This window comes from Nelumbo nucifera, chromosome 1 (genome assembly GCF_055504915.1).
Source record: "Nelumbo nucifera cultivar China Antique chromosome 1, China Antique-T2T, whole genome shotgun sequence".
In the NCBI taxonomy this organism is placed as follows: Eukaryota; Viridiplantae; Streptophyta; class Magnoliopsida; order Proteales; family Nelumbonaceae; genus Nelumbo; species Nelumbo nucifera.
Genome location: NC_142649.1, coordinates 160803511 through 160831291, shown reverse-complemented (window position 1 = coordinate 160831291; position 27781 = coordinate 160803511). Strand labels below are relative to the sequence as shown.

The following is a 27781-nucleotide window of genomic DNA, read 5'->3' as shown; positions in this document are numbered from 1 at the left end:
TGAAACACAAGCATGACCACCAACTGAGCAGCCCTAACTTGTCCCGTTATAATAAATCGTATTCAATAAGCGAATTAACAGGATGGAAAACAGAAAGGTGGTCATTCAGTTTTCCTAGTCCTAGATTCATGGCCGATTCTATAAACAATAATTTTGACACTGGAAATATAATCCACAGCATTTCGTAGTAGGCAAAAAGTAAATGCCTCGTCAAGCTTTTTGCTTTTTCTTTGGGTAAAATAATGCCTTGTCAAGTTGGGATTGGTCATTTTGCACGATTTAGCTCAAGAACAGATCACTTTGAAGTTCATACAAGTGCTTAAACATGCTGGTTGGAAACGCTCTCCTCCATTGAGATGATTCAGTACTACCCTCGAACCAAAAGCCCAGAAGGATCATTCTACTTTCCAAAAGAGCAGTGAACTGAATGTTTCTTACAGCATCAACCAAAATATGTTCAGTTGAAACAACCAAACAAAAGCCCCTATCCCTCATTCTCTCACACGCACAAAGACCTAAATCTCACACCCACACAATGATGAAAGCATTACCAATCTGAATCATCAAAAACTGGTTCAGCTCCGCAGAAATGCCACAGTGGCAACACGTGATCCTTCTGATCCTCCAAACGTGAATGTAGGGTATGACTGAACATGACTTAGATATCGGAACAGAGCTTGTTGGTCCTTGGGGGCCTCAGGGTCCTGGGAGACGAGTTTTCTTTGGTTGAAATTATCCACCTCGTGCACCAATTCATCTTTTGTATTGTTACATGATGTGATCACCTGCAACCATGACCACAAATAGGGTCAGAAATCAGAAAAAAAAAATGGTATTGGATTGGACCCAAGAGGCCCAGACCCGTGATTGAATATGATTAGATGGTATTTAACATCATTAACCAGTTCAGAAAACACCACAATAAATAAGAGTTAGCATTCAAAAACAAGCTTGGAGAAGATACAGTGCTAACCAATATTCCACCGGGAGCAACCAACTTCGAGACTGAATCCCAATACATGATCCTGAAAAGAGAAGATGAGCAAAAAAATAAACTCGTATTTCTTTCAGCATTTGAAATCATGAAATGCATGGATTTAGCTTTCTTAGTTGCAGTTTGGGTGAATCAATTGATTCCAAAACATCTTGAAGTTTAAAACACATATTATGTTTACTCGCTAGGGTGATGTTTGGTATCTTGTCTGTTTCCACTTGAAACACTGCCATATCAACACCACTTTAATGGTTTGAATTTAAACATTATTTTTCTCTTTTGTTGAAACTGTTTTGAGTTGAACCAGTCATAAAACGTTTTTACTAGAAACATAAACCAGGGGGTGTTGGGGGAAACAGCATTGATGTTTTCTCCATTGGCTGCACGTTTGAAGAAACAGTCCAATGACCTGGGTCTTAGTTCATGTCCTATGTGGCAGCATAGAAATACATTCTGGTGCATCACATACTGGATCTTAGTTCTGGCACGTTCAAATACCTATAAACCCTACCTCCAAAACAAAAGTTTTTTTTCCTGGTTCTATGCTTTTATAACCATTAGATCTGCATCTAGATGTTAGTCTATGTTTAATAATGAGCCAATTAGTAGAAAACATTTATTTTTAAATTTGACCATTGGATGAGAATCAGTATAGTAGAGTGGTGTGACATTGAATATAAACATTCCATTCTAACGTTTTAGGTAGCAATGCCAATACTAAACACAATGCTGCTCAAAAGTCAAAACATTTATTCAACAGCTAGTCAGCATAAGTACCAACCAAACAAGTTTCGTGCCAAAATGTCTGTGTTGGAGTTTTGACATGAAATGCCATTGTCTCTCTAAATGTTTGAGCCTGAAAGGGCAAATGGTACCAAACAAACCTAAGCAAGAAGAAAAGAAGTCAAAAGAAACTGAATTTTCCTAGCTTGGAATGAAGAGGAGGTTTCGGGCATTGAAATTGATAAAGGAGAATTCTCAATCTCTGTTCTCTTTACCAATAAGAATGATGGTTTCAGCTGGATTTTGACTGTTGTATAAGGACCAAATGCTCCTGCAGATTGGCAAAGACTCTGGGAAGAGTTGGATGCTCTACATGAATTTGATGAAATCCCTTGGGTCTTAGGAGGAGACTTCAATGTCACAAGGTTCTCTCAAGAAAACTCCAACAGAAGAAAAGCAACTAGAAGCATGAGAGACTTCTCCAGATTTATTTCAAGACATAACCTTTGCGACCTCCCCCTCCATAATGGCCAGTTCACTTGGTCAAATCTTCAAGAGAACCCAACAAGCTGCAGACTAGATAGGTTTCTGGTAACTTCAGATTGGGTAGAAAAGGTCCCAAATTTTCTCCAAGAAATCAGACCCCGCTGCACTTCAGACCACTGGCCTTTAGTCCTAAGAACAGATCTGGTCCTGAATGGTAAACCCCCTTTTAGACTGGAGAAAATGTGGACTTTACATAAAGATTTCCACAAAATGTAGCTTCCTGGTGGGAGGAATGTAGAGTCCAGGGCTGGGCTGGGCACAGATTGTTGCAAAAGGTGAAATTCCTGAAAAGAAAACTGAAAGCCTGGGGGAGAGAAGAATTTAAATCGTTTGCAGAGGAAAAAAGTGCCATCCTCTTGGAGTTGGAAGATCTAGATAACAGAGAGCAATCAGGAGTTCTGGACGAAGAAGGAAGAAGTAGGAGAGATGATTTAAGGAATTCTTGGGAAAAGGTAATCAGAAGAGAAGAAATCTTTTGTAGGCAGAGGTCTAGGGTCAGATGGTTAAAGGAGATAATAACTCAAAATTCTTCCACAGCTATGCATCGGGTAGGCGTAGAAAGAACCTCATCTCAAAAATTAAGGTGGACAAGAGGGAGGTGGAAGATGCTGAAGAAATCACAGAAGCATTTCTTAACCACTTCAAAAATCTTTACTCTAAGGAAAGTGGTAGAAAGTTTAATTTAAGAAGTTGGGAAGGGCCGACTCTAGCAGAAGATAAGAGAATATGGCTCGAAAAGGAATTTGAGGAGCAAGAAATAAGAGAAGCAGTATTCAAGATGGATGGACACAGAGCCCCTGGGCCCGATGGTTTCCCAATCTTCTTTTTTAGATATGTTGGGAAGTTGTAAGAGTGGATCTTTTGGAGGTCTTTAAGGATTTCCACTCCATGGCGGTTGTAAACAAAGGAAATAACTCTACACTTATTTGCCTCATTCAAAAGAAAATGGTGTCTTGGAAATGAAAGATTTCAGACCAATAAGCCTAGTAGCGAGTGTGTACAAAATCCTATCAAAGGTTTTAGCAAAAAGACTTAGAGAAGTCCTAAAAGAGTTGGTCTCTCCAAACCAGTTTGCATTCATGAAAGGAAGACAAATTATAGACAGCACCCTAATTGCAAACGAAGTTGTCAAAGATAGAAGGAAGAGTGGAAGGACGGGCCTACTTGTGAAACTAGATCTGGAAAAAGCTTATGACAAAGTAGATTGGGACTGCCTTCTCCAAGTTCTAAAATTGAGGGGGTTTGGAACGAGGTGGCTGCAGTGGATGAAAGGCTGTATAAGTTCAACCTGGTTATCATGATCAATGGAGAGCCCAAAGGTTACTTTAAAGCAAGTAGGGGTCTCCGACAGGGCTGTCCTCTCTCCCCGTTCCTCTAAACTTTGGTAATGGATGTCTTTATCCAGCAAATGGAGAAAGCCCAAAGCCTTAACTTAATCAAGGGGTTTGAGGTAGGAAGAGATGCCATGAATATATCCCATCTCCTATTTGCAGATGATGTCATCCTGTTCCTGGAAGCCAATTTGGAGAATATCACAAGTATGAAAAGAGTGCTTCAATGCTTCGAATTAGTCTTTGGGTTGAAGGTTAATTACTCAGAGTATCCTAGCAACTGTGAACCAAATTGAAGATTCCCTCCTAGAAAGTTTCAAGGAAACTCTGAATTATCGAGTGGAAAATTTCCCCCTATCTTATTTGGGCTTGCCCTTTGGTGGGAATCCAAAAAGTCCAAGTTTCTGGGAGCCAGTGGTGGAAAAATGTGAAAAGAAGTTAGCTACTTGGAAACGTTGCTATCTCTCAAAAGGGGGCAGACTCACCCTCATAAAGGCTTCTCTTGCAAACATGCCCGTCTACTTCCTTTCAGTGTTTCAGATCCCTGCCAAAATCAGATCACAGATTGTGGACATTCCCCATTGAATCAAACTCCCTTTGGGCAGTTATCATCACCAGCAAGTATGGGTTAAATGCAAACGGTTGGTACTGCAATCTCCGCTCAAACCGACTAGCTTCCTCAAATCCTTGGAAAGGTATCACTTCCATTCACCACCTCTTTTTTTCTTTCATAAGATTTAGGGTGGGTAATGGAAATAGAATAAAGTTCTGGACTGATCTGTGGTGGAGTGATTCCGCATGAGCATATTATCCTAGGATTTACAACCTTACCCTAAACAAAGATGCAACCATCTCTCAGTGCCTCCCCAATTCTCCCAATGAAAGCAACATAAACTTGAGCCTCAGAAGACCCTTACGGGAACCGGAGATCACTGAGTTAGCTGACCTCCTCCTCTCTATCAGAGAAGTTTACATTTCCCCAAACTCCCAAGACTCCCGAGTCTGGAAACCCCACCCAGGAGGTGAGTTCTCGGCCAAGACTTTCTTCGAAGCTCTGGTTGTAGGAAACCGAGATTGTGACTTCCCTTTCAAGAAGATCTGGTGTAAGTTTGTCCCCTCAAGAGTGAGTTTCTTTGTTTGGGAGGCTTGTCTGAATCGAGTAAACACTTGTGAGTTACTTCAAAAGAAGAACCTTGGAAGGCTTTATAGCCCCTCATGTTTGTATCATTTGTCTCCATGAGGGAAAGACAGCTGACCACCTCTTCATACACTGCCAGGTAACCAGCAACATCTGGAACTACTTCCTTTAGCTAGTTGAGTATAGTTGGGTGGCTCCTAATCACCTTCAGGACTTGATTTCTCAGTGGCATGGAAGAGGTCTAAGCAAGAGAGGTAAGGTTTACTGGCTGATAGCAGTGTTTTAAAAGCACAAGGGCCAATTTGTGCCTGATGGAAGTTCTCTGGGTAACCCTGGAGTTTCCGGCATAGGGGGAACCCTAAGAGATGAAAATGGGCTCATCTACTGGGTATACAGTGGACCGATTGGAATAGCTGATTCTACAAAGGCAAAAGTGTTAGCAGCTCTTACAGGGATTCGCCTAGTCAGCAAACTACGTATTCAGAACTTCTCCATTGAAGGCGACTCAGCAAACACTATAAAATGGTTAGGACAACAGGAAGCTGGACCGTGGAGACTTAGTCACTTCTTAACAGAGGCAAGAGACCTATTGGCTCCTATGAATGTTTCTCTGTACTGGATTCCAAGGGAGCTAAATGCCATTGCAGATGGATTAGCAAAAATAGGTGTCATTCTGGACTGCTTGTATTGTGACAAAACTCCTGTGTAATTCTCAGGGGTCTGGCCCCTGTTACGTATTTGTACACTTTCTTGTGTACCCTTCTCTACTTTTTATGAAATCAGTTAACTTCTTTCAAAAAAAATTCCCAATTATGACATCTAGGTTAGTTGTCTGCCCAGTGAAGAATGACTGATGCTTAGCAAGACATATCTCAGCATACAAATATAAATGCATGGAAAATTGACAATCAATGAAGTAAATACTCAAGTTATTACCTTTTCAAGGTGCCATCTGGATGCAATCCAATTGCGTCTAAAGTACCTTTATCCATAACAAGTTGGAACTGCTTCTCCAATTTTGTCTCAAGAACATCATCAACCTACAACAAATGCATTGAATAAAAATTGGTGTAAAAAATTCCATAGAAAAAAAAAACTGTATAGAGAATCAGCAAAAAAGTATTCAGAGTTAGGAGCTCTAGAAGGCAATCCAGGTCCTTCGGGTATAGGGGGAGTATTCAGAGATGAGGATGGTAGAATTTTGCTATGTTTTCAGGGCCAATAGGAGTGGGAGATTCATTGAGAGTGGAGGCTATGGCTTTGCTTCAAGGTGTAAGATATGCCAAACAGTTAGGGCTACACCAAATTGAGATAAGAGACTATAAATTGCTAATTGAAGGGTTGCAGTCAGGTAGCTTGGGAGCTTGGATATATAGACAGTCCATAAGCAAACTCCTTAGCATAACAAGCGAGACTGGTGCTTGTTTCAAGTGGACAAGGTCAGCTAATGGACTAGCTGATACCTTAGTCAAACAAGGGACTGCAAGGGAGCCTTTATTCTGGGCAGTGTTGTAACAAAAATTACCTTGGGTTCAACACCCTATTTCAGGGGTTGCCAGTTGTACCTTGATATTTCTTTATATTGCTTTAATGGAGTTACCATTTCCAATAAAAAAAAAAAAAGAAAAGAAAAAGAATCATAAAAAAAGTAAGACTATTAATTGTCAATCATATTTGTTGCAGACCCATAAAGAATCAGGGACATAACTAAACAAACCAATAGTGTATATGGTATGTCAGGTGTTCAGTTTCACTATGTTGTCACTTGCCACTTGGCCAGTGATGGTCACTGTTTCCCATCCATTCACCTTTGGGTAGGAGGGTGCGGATGTATCTCTTTGATTGAAAGTAAATAATAAAGAAAAATTCATTAAAATAAAAGATATTACAAATAAAGAAAATACAAGAAACTTAAACAACCAACATCTCCATTTTCTAACTCTAATGCTGACCAAAAGTCAGACCCAAATGGTTCTTTGGAAGCTTCTTTAAATTCTTGTAATATCAGAATCCAATCCAATATTTTGATTCTATTCTTGCAGAAAGATTCTCTTTGATTGTACGACTGATAAAAAATAAAAACATACTTACTCTATGCCATTTTAAGTTAATTGGTTTCAAGCAGCTCAAATATTGTGCAAGCATCCAAAAGAATGGCTTACATGATGGTTTTTTTTTATTTTTACATTTTTTTATCGATAACAGTTACAAACTTTAATATATATAGTCATTTAGTGGGCTAGAAGAAGAAATGGAGAGCAAAAGACTCTTACTGCTGGCAGCAAAATGGAGGAAAACTCTCAAGTTTTGAGGCTAAGGTTTTATGGAAAATAACAAAAACACGAAAGAACATAAAATCAGAAATATGAATCATTACATACCAAGAAGTTGATGTTACTAAATCCATCATGATCAGCAAGGCTTCGAGCAAGGTTGATTGCCCCTTCACTATAATCAGATCCAGTCAGCTCACAGAACCTGGAGGAGCACATCACAATTTGGTCTATTATTGCTTCAAATCCAAAACATAATAACAAAGAAATAAATGTAAAGTACTAAATGCTACAAATAAATCTAAATGTTAGTTTTTAACAAGTTACCACCTTGTAAGCTAAAAACTCGAAACACATATTCCCATTACTAAGCTGAAAACCATACGTTACACAATAGGAGACTTACTTCGAAGCCTAAGAGGATAAATTTGACTAGAAGAAAGAAGAATGAAACATAAAAGACAAAATTATGCATATCTAGCAACTATAGTTGCCTTATAGGGCAATCTAAAATTTTCTTTGTTAAATACCTCCCAAATAGTATATGCTCACTTAAACTATATGTTTTTCAATATAACATACATAGCTTTTTGTTCCTAACAACATCATCATTTGGAAGGATTTGGAACAAAGAAGTAGCAGTAGCGGAAGAAGGGTGGAAATTAGGAGGGAGGATAGAGAAAAGACCGACATAATTTGGAGTTTAACTTTTTGTAATGCTTGAAGAATTTAAAGCAAAAGGAATTGAACAAGTTGAGAAGGATAGTATTGATGCTGTGAATCAAAGAACAGGAGAGAACTCAAAGAGAAAAAATAGAGGAAAAACTTGAGTCTATACCAATGGGCAAAGGAGCAGAAAGGACGATATGGTAGTGGTTAGAGGATCTGATCAAAGGGAAGATGGAAGATAGAATGCAAGTGTTACAGGCGAGTTTAGTTGGTAGATTTGTGGGAAAGGAGGCAAAGGTGGAGAAACTTGAAGCTTGGGTGGCACTGGAATGGGGAAGGGAGAAGGTGATGGAGGTAAGGAAGTTGAGCACAGGTCTGCTGTTGTTTATGTTTCACAGTAGACAGTATGCAGAGTGGGTATTGAATTCAGAAAAAAATAAAAAGAAGAGTGGGATTTAAGGTTGGATTGGTGGTATGTGACAGCTGGAGAAGAAACAGAACAACAAGAAGTGGAATAAACAAATAGACACGACAATGTCTAAATCCCCCACAGAATTACAAATGAGCCCAAAACATAGATTGTCCCTGAACCCCTTGCTTAGCTAGACCATCCGCCAAGCTGTTTGCAGACCTTCTAACCCAATTAACCTGAGTGAGCATATCCTTTGAGAGCCAGGTGAACCATCTGAGATCATTCCATAGATGCCAAGACACTCCTTCCCCCTTCTTTAACCAGTTCACAACTATTTTAGAATCACCTTCAATAATTAACCTCCCAAAACCCAATTCTTTGGCTTTCTCAACCCCAAAAACTGCTGCCAAAAATTCTGCTGTGACAACATCACCTTGCTCAATTGGACCTGAGAAAAAGGAGCATATTTTTCCTTCCTCATCCCTAATTACGCCCCCAATTCTGGATAGTCCTGGATTGCCCACACAACTCTCATTGAAATTCAGCTTCATCAGCCAATAGAAGGAGACTATTCCACTTTTATCAGCTGTCTTCTAGAGGATGAGTCAGCAATAACTCCCCAAGATCTAAAGAAATCATCAGAGAAGAGTTCCAATGTCTTGACCCATTGAGCCACTCTCAGAGTTATGACCTCTATTAAGGCTTCCTTACACATCTTGTCCTGGAAGGTTCTTGAGTTTCTTTCTTCCCAAACAGTCCAAACTATTACTGCCCTACATTTCCACATCAATCTGCCCCTCCTTTTTGTAGAGCTGCAAACAGAAGGGCTAAACAACCCTTCCAAGAAAGCAGGAGGAAGCCACCTACGCCCAAAAAGAGAAGCAAACCAATCCCAGATAAAACTGACAAAAGGGCAAGATATTAAGAGATGAAATGAAGTCTCGCCATTTAACTTGCACAAGTAGCACCAATTGGGGAACAAACACTAATTTGGCCTCTTCCTTTGCAGTAAATCACAAGTGTTAAAACAACCATGAAACACTTCCCAACAAAAAGCACCAACTCTAGGAGGAATGGGAGCACACAATATTTCCTTAACAGGGAAGGAAGGAGGACGAGGTGAGGAGGCAACAAGCGAGGTAAACAAAGACTTACATGTGAAAAGACCGGTTGGATTAAGGGTCCACGCCCTACTATCCAAACCATCTTCCCCTAGGACCACCGAATTCAGCAAGGTAAGCAAAGCAGACACAATGGGAACCTCGGACTCTCTAAGATTCCTAGTGAAGCCCAAATTCCAGTTCAACACAAAAAGAGAAGGGGATCTAAGAAACTATAAATGGGAAATTGCTGCGCCAAATTCCTGAAGTTGATGATAAAAACAAAGCTTGGGACAAGTTCAATGTGGCAAGGATTCTGGTCGAAGTCAGGGAGACGGGGACATTGCTGAAATTCCAAACAAACTAATGCTTTAATTTGCAGGAGCATGTTATGAGCTGAGAATAATTTGAAGGTCCAGAATAAACATTTCGGAAGGCAGAGGAGAAGATTATGGAGTAGAATAGGAGTGATAGTGAAGAAGAAATTGGAGTTGCGGAAGATGGAGAGCTGTCAGGTTGGCGGGTGGGACAAGAGGAGGTGGACAGGTGGCAGGTGTGGCAGAGGTGTCGAAGGGAGGCCAAGGATCATTCCGAGGGGAGGCAAGGGAGAGGGATAAGCAACTAGTGATTGGCAGTAAGATTCAGTACAAAAAAGGGAGTGGGGACAACTTTTTTTAAGAATCTTGCAAAGAGTTTCAAATGTGGAAACGAGAACAAAGGGTCTCAAGTTTCTAGGGGTATATTTGGAAAAAAGGGTATTAGCTTGAAGAAGGGTAGATCTTGGCAAATAGGGGTTGATCCCATAAATAATTGGACAATAGGTGGTTACAAAGTATAAAGATGGTAGAGTGATTGGAGTTTCAGAAGGAAGGAAGATGAAGGTGCTCCAAGCAAATGGCAATCGAAAGGATGAACTACTGCAATGCAAAGGCTTATAGGTGGTGGAAGAACTGAACTCAAGAGGGGATCAAAGCAAGGAAGGTTCTCGAGAGCCTGAATTGACCTATTGATAAAAAAAAAGAGCCTGAATTGACTGGACATCCAGCAGTTGGAGACCAATAGCACATGCAGGGAAGGGGAGAGCTTTTAGGGGGAAATCGAAGGGATTGTTGAAGGTTCAGTGAACAGGGAACAAGGAATTTTGGTAACAACTGTGGGAGCGAAAACATTGGAAATCATCGCTCAACTGAATAACAAGGTGGGTTCTAGTTGTTCACTTGATACTTCTCCATCTAACTTCATCTTCTCCTTTGTGATGGGGGTGCTTTGAGAAGGAAGGAAATCTCAAGGGAGTTGGGTTTGAAGCAGTGGTCGAAGGGAGCAATAATTGAAAGAGAAAAAGGGATGGGGATGCTTCACATAGGTCTAATAACAGGAAGAAAAAATGGTGGGCAAGGTGTGATAGGAATCAGGGTTGAAAGGGGAAACGGGGGAGCAAAGGGAGAATGGGGAAACCACAAGAGAGAGAGAAGAGGAGAAAGTGGGGGATGAAGCTGAAAAGGCTGTTGGGGAAGATAATTCAGAGAAAGGAAGAGTGAGCATTGGTCGGTTGGTGGATAAACATGTGGAAGAATCATGTGGAGAGCTACAAGAGAAGCTGTTTTGTGGTCAGTTTGGGAAGAAAGAAATAATAGGAACTTTAAAAATGTCAAAAGATCCAAGGAGGAAATTGTAGAAGGAATAACCGTCAAGGTTATTCACTGGTTGAAATCAAGTGAGTTGTTTAAAGACTTCTTAGTTGATGACATCTATAGAAGTTGGGGTGAGGTACAGGAACTCCTATCAACACAACAATGGACGAAGTTGAACTTTGATGGAAGCTTTATAGGTAATCCGGGCCCATCAGGTATAGGGGGAGTATTTAGAGATTGAGAAGACAGAATTATTGCAATGTTTTCGGGACCAATAGAAGCAGGAGATTCATTGAAAGCAGAGGTGATGGCTTGGCTTCAAGGTGTAAGACATGCCAAACAGTTGTGGTTGCATTGAATTGAGATTGAAGGGGACTCTAAGTTGCTAATTGGTTGGATGCAGTCAGGTTGCTTGGAAGCTTGAAAACAAAGACAGTTGATAAGGGAAATACGTAGCATAACAAGGGAGATTTGTGAGTGTTTCAGGTGGACAAGAAGGTCAGTGAATGGGTTAGATACTTTACCAAAACAAGGGACTGTTAGGGAAAACATGTTTTGGACAGTATTGTAATCAGCATGCAGATTGGGTCAACACCCTATTCTTGGGGTTGACAATTGTACTTTGAATTATCTTTAATGAAGTTACCATTTCCAACCAAAAAAAATCATTGGGTATATTTTTATAGGATAAAATTAAAGAAGAAAATAGAGTACAGTTTTACAATTTTTTTCTTAGGTAAAGATTCTTGATGAAAGGCATTGGAGGTGTTTTGATGGGAGTTCCATGGAAAGTTCGGGAATGGCAGGTATTCTAGGTTTTCTAGAGAAGGCAGGGTGGTGGCTATGTTTTCAGGACCCTTAGGATTGGGAGACTCACTAAATGCTGAACTGTGTATTGCTGCAAGGCTTAAGACTAGCTAAGCAATCAAACTTCCAACACTTGGAAGTAGAGGGAGACTCAAAACTGGTTGTTTCTTGGGCCAGGAGTAAGCATCTTGTGCTATGGATCTACATGCTTTTAGGGAAATAGAGACCCTATCAAGGGAGCTGAACATTACTTTTAATTGGGTAAGAAAGACTGCAAATGGGATGGCTGATGCTTTAGTAAAACAGGGGGTCTATAAACAGCAGTTGTTTTGGGAACTATTGTAATTTTATTTGGGGTTAGGTTTGGTCAATGTCTTTATGGGTGGCTGGAGCCAATCTAATGTATTAATTTGTTTTCACCAATTAATATAATTAATAAGATTTTTCTTGCTGATCAAAAAAAAGAAAAAGAAAAAGATGTTTGATCAAAAGAAAAACAGGGAACATGCATTAAAACGTTGTTCTTTGAAGGCCTGAAAGAAGATGGAGGAGGTTAACACTTAGCAGTTTGTTGAGGTGTCTTCCAGTAGTGGAGGTCAAAGATGTTGGAAATTAATGGAATCAAGTTACTTTTTCTGGAGTGTTGTCTTCTTGGAAGATTTTTAGGTTTTGACCCAGAAGAGAAATTAATGGAATCCATTGATTATCCTTAGCAAGAAGAATAGCCTTCCAAATTGCTCTTAATTCAGCTACCACTGTATCCTTCCATGTGCCTCCTATACCACCTGCAGCCATAACACAAAGTCCGTAAGTAATCCTACCCGAGTTAGCAACACCCTCATCACATTGAATAACTATAATTTGACCCAAACTTCCAAATCTTCCAACGAAATAATGTTTACAGCATAACTAGAATTTATATAATTTGACCCGCTGCCCCTTAACCCAAATAATTTGTTAGCTGAATTCAGAACCCAAACGATTGATCTATTAATATTATTAAATATATAAAGCAATAGCTAACCATTCCAAAACTTCATCAGAGGATCCCCAAGAGACCAAAGAATTAACAAGCTCCAAAATAAAGTCTACTAAAGAGGAATACTGAGAAATTACTCTTAAACTCCAAGCACTACCAAACAGAACAGCCCTAATAAAGGGACAATAATAAAACGAATGTAACACAGATTCTTGAGCATTCTTACACAAAGGACAAACATCATCCACATTGATACCTAGTTGAATCAAATCCCTTTTAGCAAAAATAAACCTCCTAATGACTCACCACATGAATAATTTGAACTTGGGAGGAATTTTAACTTTCCAGTAACTTTGGTGTAGGATTTACCATCCACCATTTCAGGGTTACCTCTAAAAGTTTTTGGAATATTTTCTTTTTCAAAGCCTACCTCAGGTTGTGCCCCAACTTTCGACTGTTCCCCTTCCAAATTGAACACGCCATTAAAACCAAATCTCCCCTCCTTTCCTCTGCAGCCACGTCTATTCCTAGCTTCCATGTCTACATCATCTTCAACCTCTAGCTCCTCTCCCCAAAGCGACGCTTCAGATTCTGTCACCAACCAAACTTTGGTGCAGAGGCTGTTGACAAGGATGTCAATCAACCGAGGGGCGTCCTCTGGCTTGACTCCGGTGATCTTAACCTTTGCTGCTCATAAAGTAGCTACATCAAGCTCCAAAAGGACACACCCTGGAGCTTAAACAATTCATTCAATTGAAGGTTTCTTACACAGAGGGAAATGTAAGCCAGTCGACCTTATTTCAAAAGCTCCAGCTTCTACCTCCCTCTTGCTGCAAAGGAACGACCAAACGACCAATTTTCTAATAAAACCACCCCCAGTTCAGCCTCCATTGATTTAAAGTTTACCATCTTCGACCCTGTATTCAGAATCCAGAATGGCTCTTCTATCATCAAAAGGGAACACTGAAACTCCAGAAATTACTTGAAGTTTTCCCTTAGCCTCTACAATCACCTTCAGTTAGAAACCTTCTTCCAAGCCCAGCCTTTAAAACCAGTCTTTCCCAATCTCTTTTATCATTTTCCAAGACCAGCCTCTGAACCTTACTTAGGTTAGCCACTCAAAGGTGTTGCTGGACTTCCTCTAGCACACAGTTTTCAGATGCTCCTTCAATCCAAGGGCACTCAGAAGAAATCACAAAAGGTTCTCCTTGATTGACAACAGGGATTCTGAAAGTAGCCAGTTCACCTTCTGTAATTGTCAGTAAGTTTTGTATCTTTTGTGCCAACAGTCTCCAACCCCAACCTCTTTTTCCTTCTAGAATACATATAAGTTGTTTTCTATTGCTTCCAAAAAAACCTGAAACCTCCAAGAACCACCCTTTCTGGTTGTTTTTTTTAGAATCTCTTGATACATTCTACTTGAGAGTTCCAGTGTGCTTTTCCACCCATCGATCTTAATGGTAAACAAAGCCCCATCTGTGTATCCTTTCAGCCATTCTACTGCTTCTCCTATTATGTAGATAGTGGCTCTTCCTTCTTCCCTGAACTTCATAACCAAATTTCCTCTTTCTCTCACATTTCTCTCATCTCTCTTCTCTTTGTCCTCCATTTATCAAGAGATTCAAGACTAATGGAGATTCTCCCATGTGGGTATCATAGCTCCAATCTCTTCTATTGCAGGCTAGGTCAGGCCTGGGAGAGGCTTGAATTATTATTTAGGTCCAGAGTCCAGACCCAACAATGAAATTTCCAGGCTAGGTAGGGCCAAGCTTCTGGGCTGGATTAGAAATGATCACCCCTATTTGTGCTCCTCCAAAGCACTTTACCCCTTTTCTTGGGAAGAGAGAAAAACGAGTTAAGGAATAAACTCTTTAAATTTGCAAGAGGGATCCACCTATTTCCAAATAGAGGAAGAAAAGAATTCTAAATAGCAAAACTCAAATCTAAAGGAGATTAAGTGGAAAGAGTTTTCACCATGTGCTCAATACATGAGGCAAATACAAGGAGAGAGCAACCACCATGGTTTCCTTCTTTAGCAAGCTCTCACAGGAATTAATCTTGTCATGATAGATCTCTCAACAAAAAGGCTCTAATTTTAGGTGGGATTGGACCTTTCCAAATGGCATTAATAGGGCAGATAATGAATGATTGAGGGTTTCTTTTTCTTTATCAATAACAGTGAACTTTATTAATGGAATAAAAAGTTACAAAGCAAGGGAACTAAACAATCTTAACTCCCAGAAACAACCAAGGTACACCCAAATTAAAAAGCAATTACAAATTTACAACACAGCCCAAAACATAGAGTTTCTGTTACCCTTGCCAATGAATTTGCCCTTATCTTTACCCATGTACATTGAATTTCAAGTTCCTTAGTCAGCCACTTAAATCTTCTCTTTTCATTGCTGTACTTCCAAAGCCTAGAGTTGTCCTCTTTTAGCCAGTTCACCACAATTTCAGAATCTCCTTCTATGATCAATTTCTTGATATTCATGTCTTTATCCCTTTGTACCCCTTCAAAATCCGCTAGTATCTCAGCCCTCAAGGAATCTCCCACCCCAATTGGACCAGAATACATGGCTAGCAGATTCCCTTTTTCATCTCTTATAACTCTCCCTATTCCGGAGGGCCTTGGATTGTCCATACTGCTGCCATCGAAGTTCAGTTTAGTAAAGCCTTGCGATGGAGGGGTCCAACAAGAACTTGAAGCCTTCTTGGCTGAAACTGATTCTGCAATCTCCTTCCACTTTCTTAGCAACTCATCTACAGAGAAATCTGCAAAACAAGTCCAAGGTTTTCAGCCAATGTATCACCCTAATATGAGTAACCTCCACTATTGTTTCCAAACTTCTCCTCTTTTCTGAAAAGATCCGTGAGTTTCTCTCTTCCCAGAAAGTCCAACAAACTGCAGCCCTAACACATCGCCACATAGTCTTACCCCTTTTTGTTAACCAGTTAGGAGTGGAAGTTAATAAGCTTTGCACATCCAATGGGGATGTTCACCTGCACCTAAACAAAGAAGTAAGCCATTCCCAAATGAATTTAGCAAACTGACAGGAAATTAATAAGTTGTATCCAGACTCATCATCGGCTTTACAGAGGACACACCAGTGAGGAGACAAACAGTTATTGGGTCTTTTCCTTTGAAGCAAATCTCCTGTATTAACTCTTTCCAAAAAGGCTTCCCAACGGAAACTCCCAACCTTCAGAGGTATAGGTTGACACCGCACCTCTTTAACAGGAAAGGACACTCCAACAGAAGATGGTTGTAATAGGGCTTTAAAGAATGAGGCACAGGTGAAGAACCCCAAGGGAGTGAGTGTCCAGATTCCACTATCTGCCTTTGTTGGATCCAGGAAAACCCCATCAAGGATGGATAGTAACAATAAGGTACAGTCTAACTTTGAGTCCCTTATGTCTCTTCTCAAACCCAAGTTCCAACCAAACCCAGAAGTTGAGTTGGAAGGTACAAGGAAGGTAGAAACCGATTCATTTTTAAGGGTAGTGATAGAAAAAAGAGCCAGGAATTGGTCTTCTAAAGGAGAATTTCCAACCCAAACATGTTCCCAAAATTTAATGAGATTGCCTAAGTGCAAGTCATACCTGATCCAGGGAGAGAACAAAGGCAAAATAACTTGAATAGCTTTCCAAGGAGATGCTCTTGTAGTCCTTGTCAGAATCCTATAGTCCCATCCATTGTCTACAATCCCATGAATACTACCAATCTTAACCCAAAGCTTTTCTTTCTCCAATGAGAATCTCCACAACCATTTCCCTAGTAGTGCCAAGTTCATATTTCTTATGTTCCCAATACCCAAACCTCCTTCCTTCTTGCTTCTACACACCACCTCCCACCTAACCCTATGGTCCTTTTTCTCCTCCCCCGGCTCCCAAAGGAAGTCTCTTGTTAGTTTTTCCAACCTACTAGCCACCCCAATCGGGACCTTAAAGGCTGACAAAAAATAAACCGGAAGGTTAGCCAATGTAGACCTAATTAGGGTGATTCTCCCTCCTAGAGACAAATAATTTTTCTTCCATGTGGCAAGCCTCTTCTCAAACCTCTCCACAACTAGATCCCAAAACTCTCCTTTCTGAGGGTTATCTCCCAATGGCAAACCAAGGTAGTTTAAGGGCCAATTAGATACTACGCACTCCAAAATGTCTACACATTGAGATATCTCCACCTCCCCCAAATTAACTCCTACTATACAACTTTTCTCAAAATTCACTTTAAGGTTTGACATTTGTTCAAAGAGTTGTATAGTGAGCTTCAAGTTCCTGATCCTATTGGGGTCCCCTCCTTCACAAAACAAGATTGTGTCATTTGCAAATTGCAAGTGTGTGAGTGGTATGTTCTCCCTTCCAACTCTCCACCCCCTTATTAACTCCATGGAATCTGCTCTACAAATTAGTCGCCCCAACACCTCTGCAACTAAAGTAAATAAAAAAGGAGAGAGGGGATCTCTTTGTCTAATCCCTCTCAAAGCTGGAAAGAAATCCATCACTGTCCCATTCACCAATATAGAGTAGTGACAAGTCCTAATGCAACCCATCACCCACTTACACCAATTGTCTCCAAACCCAAAATTGATCATCACCTCCAACAGGAAAGACCAATCAACCAAGTCATAAGCCTTTTCCAAATCCAATTTGCAGACCACCCCTTTTTTCTTAGATCTCTTGAAATCCTCCAAACTCTCATTAGCTATATAAGTATTTGGTCTGTTATTTGCCTCCCCTTCACAAAAGCTCCTTGGTTATTTGCTATAATTTCTAGGAGCACTTTCCTAATCCTGATGGACAACACCTTATTGATAATCTTATAGAGGCTATTAACTAAGAAGATTAGTTTGTAGTCCTTCGGATGGTTTGCACCTTTTTTCTTGGGCACCAAGGCAATGAATGTGGAATTATGGAATTCACCAAATACCCTCATTAGATCCTCTTTTAGTACCTCCAAACAATCCTGATAGAAAGCCATTGTGAAACCATCTGGCCCTAGTGCCTTTGATCTATCCATAGAGAACACTACCTCCTTTATCTCTTCCAGGTCAAATTTCCTCTCCAGCCACTCCCTATCCTCTAACTTCAAATTTGGCCCCTCCAACCACACCCTATTATTCAGAGGTCTTCTAAATATACACCTAAAATGATCCGCAAAAGCCCCAGCAATCTCTCTTTGATTGGAAACTGTTACCCCTTCAATCTCCAGACTTGAGATAAAGTTCCTTTTCCTTCTTCCATTTGCCACAACCTAAAAAAACTTGGTGTTTCTATCCCCCTCTTTCAGCCACTTACATCTTGATTTTTGCCTCCAACTTATTTCCTCCTTGAGCAGATAATCTTCTAACTATTTGCACAATTTCCATCTTTGTTCCTTATCCTCTTCTGTAAGGCATCCCCTCTCTTCTTTGATATCCAAGACTTCAATTTGTGTAATCATAGATTGCTTCCTTTCTTCCAATCTCCCAAACTCTAAGAGGTTCCATTCCTTGATTCTATCTTTCAAATGATGGAGCTTCTTGTGAAACCTTATTTCACTCCATTCCACTATTGGATTACTCTCTACCCACCACTCTTTAACTTTCTGAAGGAAGCCCGGGTGTCCTAACCACATATTTTCAAATCTGAAAGGAGCAGGTCCTGCATTTCCCATCTCCTCCTTACAAATTACAATAAGCCAGTGGTCGGAAGTTACTCTTGGAAGTGATCTAGAGGTCAAATTCCTCCAATGTTCTTCCCAATCATTTGAAAATAAGAATCTGTCCAACTAGGAACAAACAAGATTCACTTGGAGATTGGACCAAGTAAAACAACTATGTGATAATGGAATCTCCTTAAATTCAAAAGCATCCGCAAATTGATTAAATTTCCTCATGCTCGTAGTCAACCTTTGTCTGGGACTGTTTGTTTCTTCCAAAAATCTGATTACATTGAAGTCACCGACTAAACACCATGGCCTTTCCCAAAAACCCCGTATATTAGCCAGTTCTTCCCATAACTTACTCCTCTCCCTATAGTCATTCGGCCCATAAATATTGGTTTAACACCAATTCAAGTCCATCCTCCACTTGCCTAAACTTCAAAGAAACTGAAAATTGTCCTATCAACTCCTCCAGACCTATAAGTACATCATTTTTCCACATTGTCACAATGCCCCCTACAGACCCCTAGGAAGGCAGGGAAGCCCAACTAATCCCCACATTGAGGGTTTCTATTAAGAGATTGAAAAAAGGAGCACAAGTATAGGCTCCAAAAGTTGTAAGAGTCCAAATTCTCTCATCACGCTCACTAGGATCAATGACTTCTTCTAAGATATCAAGTAAGGCAATGATCTTTGAGGTTTCATTGCCCCTTAGACCCCTTCTAAAGCCCAAATCACAAGCAAGCCCATGTTTGGATATAGAAACACAATGGGATACCACACAATCTTTGCTGAGTACAAGATTGAATGAGGGATACAAATCCTTAAAGTCTTCCCCCCAACCAAAGGTCCTTCCAAAACAAGGTTTTAGAACTAGAATGAACATAAATAAAAGATGGAACGATGGATGTGATGGCTTTCCAAGGTGACAGCTAAGAAGCTCTAGCATGAAGACTAAAGTCCCACCTATAGGAAATATGTCCAGGAATACTCCTAATTACTAGGTGCCAAAACTTGTCTAAGTCACTAGGGAATCTCTAGTGCCATTTGCCTAATAATGGATGTATCTCTAGAAGTCACTTTTCAAAAACTCAAGTGTCCTTCCTCCTTGCTCTTGTGGACTGTTGGCTCCATGGAGATACCTAACCCCTCCCTTAATTTCTATAGATTACAATTCAAACCTTATTGGTGTTTTTTAACCATCCTAAAACCACCCTAGAATCCCCTTCCACAACCAAATATTTTGAAGGCAATCAGAGGCACTTGTGGTCACTTCATTTCAGTTGACAGGAAAAACCTCTGTTGGAAGATCATCAACAACGCAAGAATTCTTGTAGAGGTCAATTATTTAAATAGGATTCGACTTGAAGTGGATTTGTTGTTTACAAGGGAGAAATATGATAAGAATTTTTGTTGAAGGGGAGGGTTTAGGAGTGGTTGCAGCTTCCTCTACTTTGAAAAAGAAATTAGTAAGAGAGTGGGATCCACCTGAGATTGGCTTTCTCAAGCTGAACTTTGATGGAAGCAGCTTTGGCAATCCGGGGCCCTCCAGTATAGGACGAGTGATAAGGAATGAAAAGGAAGAAGTTGGGTAGTATTCAGGACCACTTGGTATAGGAGACTCTACAACCACTGAATTAAAGGCTGTGATTTTTGGGGTGCAAAAAGCAATGGAGCTAGGGGTGAGGAAGCTGGTAACTGAAGGAGATTCCAAGGTAATTATTAGCTGGCTGAAACCAGAAGAGAAATTTCCTTGGCATTTCAGGAATGAGATCAAAAAGCTTAGAAGGCTTTCAAGGGAGATGCTGGTGTTCATTCATTGGAATCCAAGATCAGCTAATGGCTTTACAGATCATTTAGCTAAGCAAGGAATAAATGGGGAGCAATATTTTTGGGTTCAGTGGTAATGTAAAGAAATTAAAGCTTTTTTTTGTTTTATTGTTTAAGCTCTTTGGGGGGATTAGGAATGATGTTGGAGTTCAAGGTTGGAGACAGGGATGGACATCAAAAAGTTGATTTGGAGTGAATTGGTGATCAGAGAATTTCTAGTTCAAGTTGGGTTTTAGTGGTGAGAGTATAGGGGGCAGAGGTCATGTGGTAAGAAGGGGGCTTAAGTTGGGTTTTAATGGGCTGAAGCTTTTAAGGGGTGGCAATGTAGGATGGACTCTTTGGGTCCCAATGCTTTTCCTTTTTTTTAAGATAGAGAAAGTTAGTGGAGGGAGTATCTAAAAAAATATTTTAGTTGGCATTAAAAAGGTAGGGTCTATTTGGCAGTTTTTCATATGGAAGCTTAGTTTGTCAAGACAGGTTGTATGGGGATTTTTCAAGGATAGATAGACATGGCTTACAGGCAGTTTTAAACACGTAGGAGGGGTATCAGTGATCTACAAACTTCAAAGACCAACAAATAAAAGATTATACTTGGATAATGTTGATTCGTCTAGTGACTAGCCAATTTTTTTGGATGGTTACTTGATATCCTTAAAGTACCTGACTGTGCTTGTAGCAGCAATCTAGTTGAAGATTCTAACAAAAGATATGCCTGAAAAGTTGACAAGAAAAGGAAGCTAGAGAATGTGATATGAATGGCCTGGAAAATAACTGGTTCTCTTCTGTACTGGCAACAGAGATCAGCGGTTTTGGTGAGTGGTTAGTGGTCCCCATGAGAAAACCTGATGTTCTTTCTCTAGAGATTGTTGATATGCCAGAGAAGAAAGGCAACAAAGGGATTAATCTCATGAAGAATAACAATAGTTGTTTTTTCTTTCTTATTTTTGTTGCTATGAATACTTATTGAGAATGACAATGGTTTCGAATTAAACTATAAAGGAAGACAGCATAGATTTGAACCCTACCTTTCTTCAAAAAAAAACTTTTTTAAATTAACTAATTTCTAACATGAATAGATTTTATCATAGTATAATTTTCTTGAAATACCCTTTTACATATTTTATAAGTGTAATACAGAGTATATCTAAAAGTGTCTATGTAGCATCCAATGTTGTATCCAGCAAGTATCATGTCTGAAACTGGCAATGCTAAGTATGTACAGGCATCCGGGTATCATAGTTGAGGGAAGGGGACTTGGGGAGACTCATTATTAAATAATTATAACTGAGGTTAAAGGAAAAAAAATGAAATCTTTCTGTTGAAGAGGGCAATTCAGTGGTTTTGTTGTGTCAACTGAATGGTGTTTGAGTTAGTTTCCAGTGTTCGAAAGCAAATCAGCAATATGCTATGTAATCATGCATGGATGCAAAACACGCAAATGGGGGAAGGGAGAGATGGCACAAATGTTCCTCAAAATTCAAGGAAAAAAGGAGGATGAACAATATTTGCCACTAGCAGACAGTACCATTTTGAATCACGTAGAGGTAAAAATATAATAAATTGCAAACAATACCCTTGCTTTGCAAGCTCATGGAGAAGCAGACCATTGCCGGTTCCAATATCAAGTACATTCCAGCTAGATAAAATTTTGCCACCCTGTTCAACTGACTCAGATTTGGCACCATCAGCAAGACCTTGCAACCGACCTTGTGCTATGTCATCACATAAATTTTTGGTCCAAGATGCAACAATGTCCATGACCTCAGCTCCAAACCTAAAAGACAATGAACAGTTAAATTAATCAATTCCTATGTGAATATAAGATGTTGTACATCTCATAACTTATGTGATGACCTTGCCAAATGTCATCACATAGGCTTTTGGTCCAAGATGCAACAATGTCCATGACCTCAGCTCTAAACCTAAAAGACAATGAACAGTCAGATTAATCAATTTCTATGTGAATATAAGATGGTGTGCATCTCATAACTTATGTGATAACCTTGCAAAATGTCATCACATAGGTTTTTGGTCCAAGATGCAACAATTTCCATGAGCTTAGCTCCAAACCTAAAAGACGATGAACAGTCAGACTAGTCAATTATGATGCAGATATAAGTGTTGTGTATCTCATAACCAAGCAGAACAAGCATTTAGGAAGCAATGCTTTCAAAAATCCTGCATTTGACAATTCTAACAAATTCCCTACCGAAAAAAGAGACAATTTTGACAACTGTTTCTATTTATTTGTAGGTGGATAATGAATTAAGCACCCAAAACAGACATAACAGGTCAACAGTCAAGCTGCAGGTGAAAGCACTGACTGGAAAGAATAGTCAGAGTTATGGATGCAACCAGGATAGGCTAGCTAGATAAAGGCCAAGCCAAGCCTAATCCTAAGACTTGGGCCTAAGGCTCAGGCCTGGATCGAGCTGAAGGTCAGGACAGATCTACACAACCCAGACTCAGACCAAACTAAAATTTGACATACTCAAGCTGGGCTCAGGCCTGGGCCAATCTCACATCAGTAATCTAAATCATTAGATAGGAATATTATATATTTTGTATGTATGTATGTATGTATTTATGGCATTAGACAGAAATATTATGTATGTGTATATGTTTTTATAGTTGGGCTGGTTCAGGTTGGACAATGATCGGGCTACCCAAGGGCTAGACCCAGGCCCAATCAAAAAAATGAAAAAAAAAAAAAAGTTTTGGGCCCAAGCCCAGCCTGTCTAAAATTTCAGGATGGGTCAATCCAGGCTCGGAATTTAGTATTGTAGCTTTGGGAATGAGTAAATACCCACTCTGGACTTTGCATTTTTGAATAGAAAGAACCCCTAGTTGACAACTGATTGAACAAGAAAAGGAATATAAATTCCCAAAGAGATGCCTCACCTTGTACCAATGAATTTTTTTTGTCTCAAACCTATCAGTCAATTAACTATTTCCTATTTATAGAGTAGGGAAAGAAGATGAGGAAAAAAAATACTTTCTTAGCTTGTAGGCTAAAAGAAGTAGGTGCAAAGGATTAATTAGTTTTATGAGATCATATGCTTGTCCTGAAATTCAACTAAGAGTGCACTTTGTTTCCATATATCCCATTATCTCTTTTCAATTTTTTACTCCAGTTCTTCCAAAGTTACAACAGAAGACAATTGAAGTATCTTTTGAAACAATTTCAGTGACCACATCAGATGCTGTTCAAAGTTCACTTGAGCATTTCAACTAGCAATGCTTTTGCAAATATCATCTGCCTCTTCCATGTCAGAGGTAAATATTAAACATTATTCCTATTTCATCTACTAAGCATCGTAGCTATCAACTATGACCATGTAGTTTCCAATATACAGACTATCCACCACTGAAGATTTAGCAATTTCTTGAGTGCAAATCTATCTCATAAACTTTCAGTAATGAAAATTCAATAATTTTCAGCATGATTTTCTTGTACTGCCTTTTTCCTTTCTCGAGAGCAAGCTGGATTTTTGGACCCTGTAACAAAATCCCAAGAAGATACCTAAAAAATTTGTTATACTTAAACCTTGTATCTATTGGCATCATTCATTATAACAACAAAGGAGTAGTGAGGTAAGTATATTTATGGTTCAACTAGCCTCACCATAAAAATGATGAGATCTAAGGGTTAGAATGATGAAGGGCTAAAGATAAATCTGGGGATATTCTAATTTTGCAAATTAAATCTGTATTGTCATTTTTTATAGGGTATCAAAATTAAATAACAAGTAATGATCATAAACCTAATTCCTAAATAGACTGTCAACCTATTAACATGCTAGACATTACGGCTGGATTGAAGTCATGCACCAAAAATCACATAAGCAGAAGCAATCACAATGCAGAAACATCGCATACAATGTTCCCCTTTTTCTGCTAAGCAAAAATGATGATTCAAAGGTGTAAAGAGAAGGGAAACCCCCCATGAGAGAGCAGGAAAAATACCACACAAGAAAACAGAGAAACTTTGACTACCAGAAAATGGAGAAGAGAAGCAACTAATTAACGAAATGAATCTTTCCCTAATGAGGCTACGATTAGCACTCACCAGACTTCACCAGAGTGACCATGTTCATGAAAATTTGCCAATTCATCTGCGTACGTGGCATCCCAGTAGCTCTGCAAGCCCAACACTGATGGCTCCACTTCAGCATCTGGTTCCTCCTTGTCAGAACTGTTTCCAAATATATATTTATGGATAAGTAAATATCCACCAATTTGTAGCAAAAGTGTGCATACATGAAATTGCTCGCCTTCAAATTTAAACAACAAAACCTCATTTTACAATCAACTTTACCTTTACTGCTTAATGTTTTAACTTTTAACACGTCACATTTTCACATCCCATTGCATACATTCCATAATCTCTAGTTCTCTACAAGCTTTTTTTCTCACCGACAAAAATTAAAGAAATGTGGAGCCAAAACTCAATCCCATCCACTATTCAAGAACGGCAAACCAATTCCAATGCATTAGCCATTATACATCTAAAGACAGAACCACAAACGAGAAAGCTTGTTCATCTAATCTAAGTAATTACATTTCCTTTTCTTCAAATTCCACCAATACCTTAAAGCGAACAGGGGAAGAATAATCAAACAAAGACGAAAAAATAAATAAACATAAGCAACTGAGAGGTACCAACCTGTAATCGGATGCAGCTCGAAAGGTGGCGGTGGAGAGCGCATCAGCGGCGTCGACGTGACGCTGCTCGTCGTCCAAAGTGCTTCCGTAATCGCTCTTTATGGACCAAGAATCCGCAGCGATGGAGCGATCGTCATCAGAAATGAGGTCGGAGGTGCTCGGAACTCTCGCTTGGGAAAGCTCCGAATCATCGGGAGGCCAACGAATTCCCGCCATGATCAAGAACACACTCACACAGGGATAAACAGGAAAGCCCTAGAAGAAGTAGCAGCGGAGTATTCAACGAGGGACGTGAAAGAATGAATGTCAGCTAAACGGATACATCGATAGAAGGCCTCAAGGTCAAACAGAATGTGCATTTAGTGGGATTTTCGACGGTCATCGTCTGGTTTTTTCTCGTTTTCGCCGAGGGATGTAATTTAGCGACGCGCGCGTTGTCTCAACAAATTCTGAAATTCAGCCCATTACCTGACCAGACCTGCAGCAGCGGACCGACTGCTTGATTCTACTTCAGCGGTGAAGATGTCCGCCTTGTGCACGTACGGCGTTAGTGTTTAGTTTACTGGGGTTTTTTTTTCTTTTTTTTTTGGTAATCATAGTTTACTGGTGTTAAATCTTTCTCTTTTGGTTGTGTTTGGTTTGAGGTCCCCTACGAAACCCCCCGAACTCTTGGATTTTAACACTTCACAGCCGCTAGTTAACTTCATGCAATATTTCGTTAAACATTTTTCAAACCCCAAACTGTTAGTGTTTTAGAAAGGATTATTTACTAGAACACCACAATAGTTTTATAGATTTATTTAAACTTATCCTATAATTTGCATTTTACTAAAACACCCTTTAGGTTCAGTTTGGAAAGAATACAAATGCAAATATATAGAGTGCAAAACTTTATATTTTGTATTATTTTGTACTAGTAATTAAGAACATGCATTGCATGTGAGAAATTTTTCTTTATATTTATTACTTGAATTTTAGATATATCATAGTTAAGATAAAAATTGAAAATTAACAAAAGTAACAATATGATTAAATAAAATTAAATGCTTATAGAAAATATCAATTATTATTATTAAATTTTGTATTGCATTTTTATCATAAATAAAAGTAACTTTTATTTTAACAATTATTTTTATTTAATATGATGAATATATAACGTCAAAAATGTTCTCAAATGTTTTCGACAAATTTTTGTATATTTTCATTTTTTATGTTCTATTTTTTTAAAATATTTATTATTCAATTATGACATCATAGATTTCTTTGAAAAGTTTGATCGTTGACCCACCATCTAAATAAGAAAATAGTTTTGCTTTCGAATTAGTTTTAAATTAGGGAAAAATATAGTCGAAGTTGCCTTTACATTTAAAATTAGGCTACAAGTTGGTCTATAAATCAACAAAACTTTGACAATTGGCTCTACATTTCAAATTATAAAAACCCTTGCCATGTCATTAAAGGCTTATGTGGTTGTTGCCAACATAGGACTCTTAATTCATATTAGACACAACAAAAATCTTATACCAAAATTGCCCTTTAATGTTGGGTGATTGGAAAAATAAAAAAAGGTTTTTGGTCTCTCTCTCTCTCTCTCTCTCTCTCATGCACACACACACACACACACTAAGAGAGAAAGAGAGAGAGAGAGAGAGAGAGAGAGAGAAAGAGAGAGAGAGAGAGAGGTTTTGATTTGACTATAGACCAAAACTGAAAGAGTGGGAGAGACAGAAGGAGTGGGAGATCGAGAGATGATTGTGAGAGTGAGAGATAAGGGAGGGAGATCAAGAGAGAAATGGAGTGGGAGAGAAACTGAAAACATATTTTCGGTATAGGCTTTTTGCTATGTCCAACATGGACTAAAAGTCTCATGTTGGCAACAACCACATAAACCTTCAATGATATGGCGGGGATTTTTTATAATTTGAAATGTAGAGTCATTTGCTAGAGTTTTGTTGGTTTCTAGACCAACCTACAACCTAATTTTAAATCTACAAATGACTTTGACTATAATTTTCCCTTTAATTACATATTTCATTTACATTATATAAAATATCTTTTACTTATTGCACTTAATTTTTGTTTGTCTATGGTGTCATTTGACTCAATACACTAACCCACCATCTAAAAAGAAAAATAATTTGATTTCTAGGTTGACATTAAATTTTGTATTACATTTCCATCATTGATAAAATTGTTTCTTATGTATAAAACTTATTTTTGTTCAATATAATGAATGCACTAGTGGGGACTCGTGCAATGCACGGGATTTGTTACGTGAAAGCTAAATAATAGAAAGGGGCATTTACTAAAACACCCCTTATAGTTTCATGGATTTACTAAAATTTACCCTATAGTTTGTATTTTACTAAAACAACACTTATAATTTACTATGGATTTAATCAATCTTCCATTAGATGACAATGGAAAATGACAAGGTCGACCCTAATGTTCATTTAAATAAATTTTGTCAAAAGAAGACAAAAATAAAAATACCATTTTTCCCCTAGTAAGATACGGGCAACCACTCTATTGGCTATATTTGGTCAAGTTTGTTATACAAAAAAAGTGACAAGGGTATTTTTGAAATAAAAAATCATGGTCCTAATGACAAAGCAAACACTCCTTAATGAAAGGTCGATTAAGTAAATAAGTTGGAAAATATATGAGATATTCTGTTAAAATGAAAACTATAAGGTAGGTTTAAGTAAATATGTAAGACTCTAAGGTGTGTTCTACTAATTAACCCTAATAGAAACACATAAGAGTAGGGGGGTCAATGGACCAGTTTTGGGTTGGACTCCGTCCAAATCAAAATCCATTTGGACGGATTGGATGGACCAATAAGACATATTGAATTTGGACAGACTGGACAGACCAATATAATATATTGGATTGGACCTGGTTTGTCCATAATGAATTTATATTGGATTGAGCCAATATTTGGTCCATTGATAGAAAATAAGAACATAGGTGTCAATGGACCAAGTTTGAATTGAAACCAATCTAAATTAACAGGAATTTGAACAGATTGGACAGTCT

General features: G+C 38.9%; 1 protein-coding gene across 1 annotated transcript; it reads right to left on the bottom strand.

Annotated features, from left to right (window-relative positions):
• Nucleotides 1-278: 278 nt before the first annotated feature.
• On the bottom strand, nucleotides 279-25275 carry LOC104610034 (uncharacterized). Its single transcript, XM_010276489.3, has 7 exons — nucleotides 24744-25275; nucleotides 24147-24272; nucleotides 21651-21851; nucleotides 7114-7210; nucleotides 5669-5772; nucleotides 974-1025; nucleotides 279-785 (listed from the first exon to the last, which is right to left on the bottom strand). The coding sequence occupies exons 1-7, from the start codon at nucleotides 24956-24958 to the stop codon at nucleotides 576-578; spliced, it is 1005 nt and encodes a 334-aa protein (XP_010274791.1). The 5' UTR covers nucleotides 24959-25275; the 3' UTR covers nucleotides 279-575.
• Nucleotides 25276-27781: the final 2506 nt, after the last annotated feature.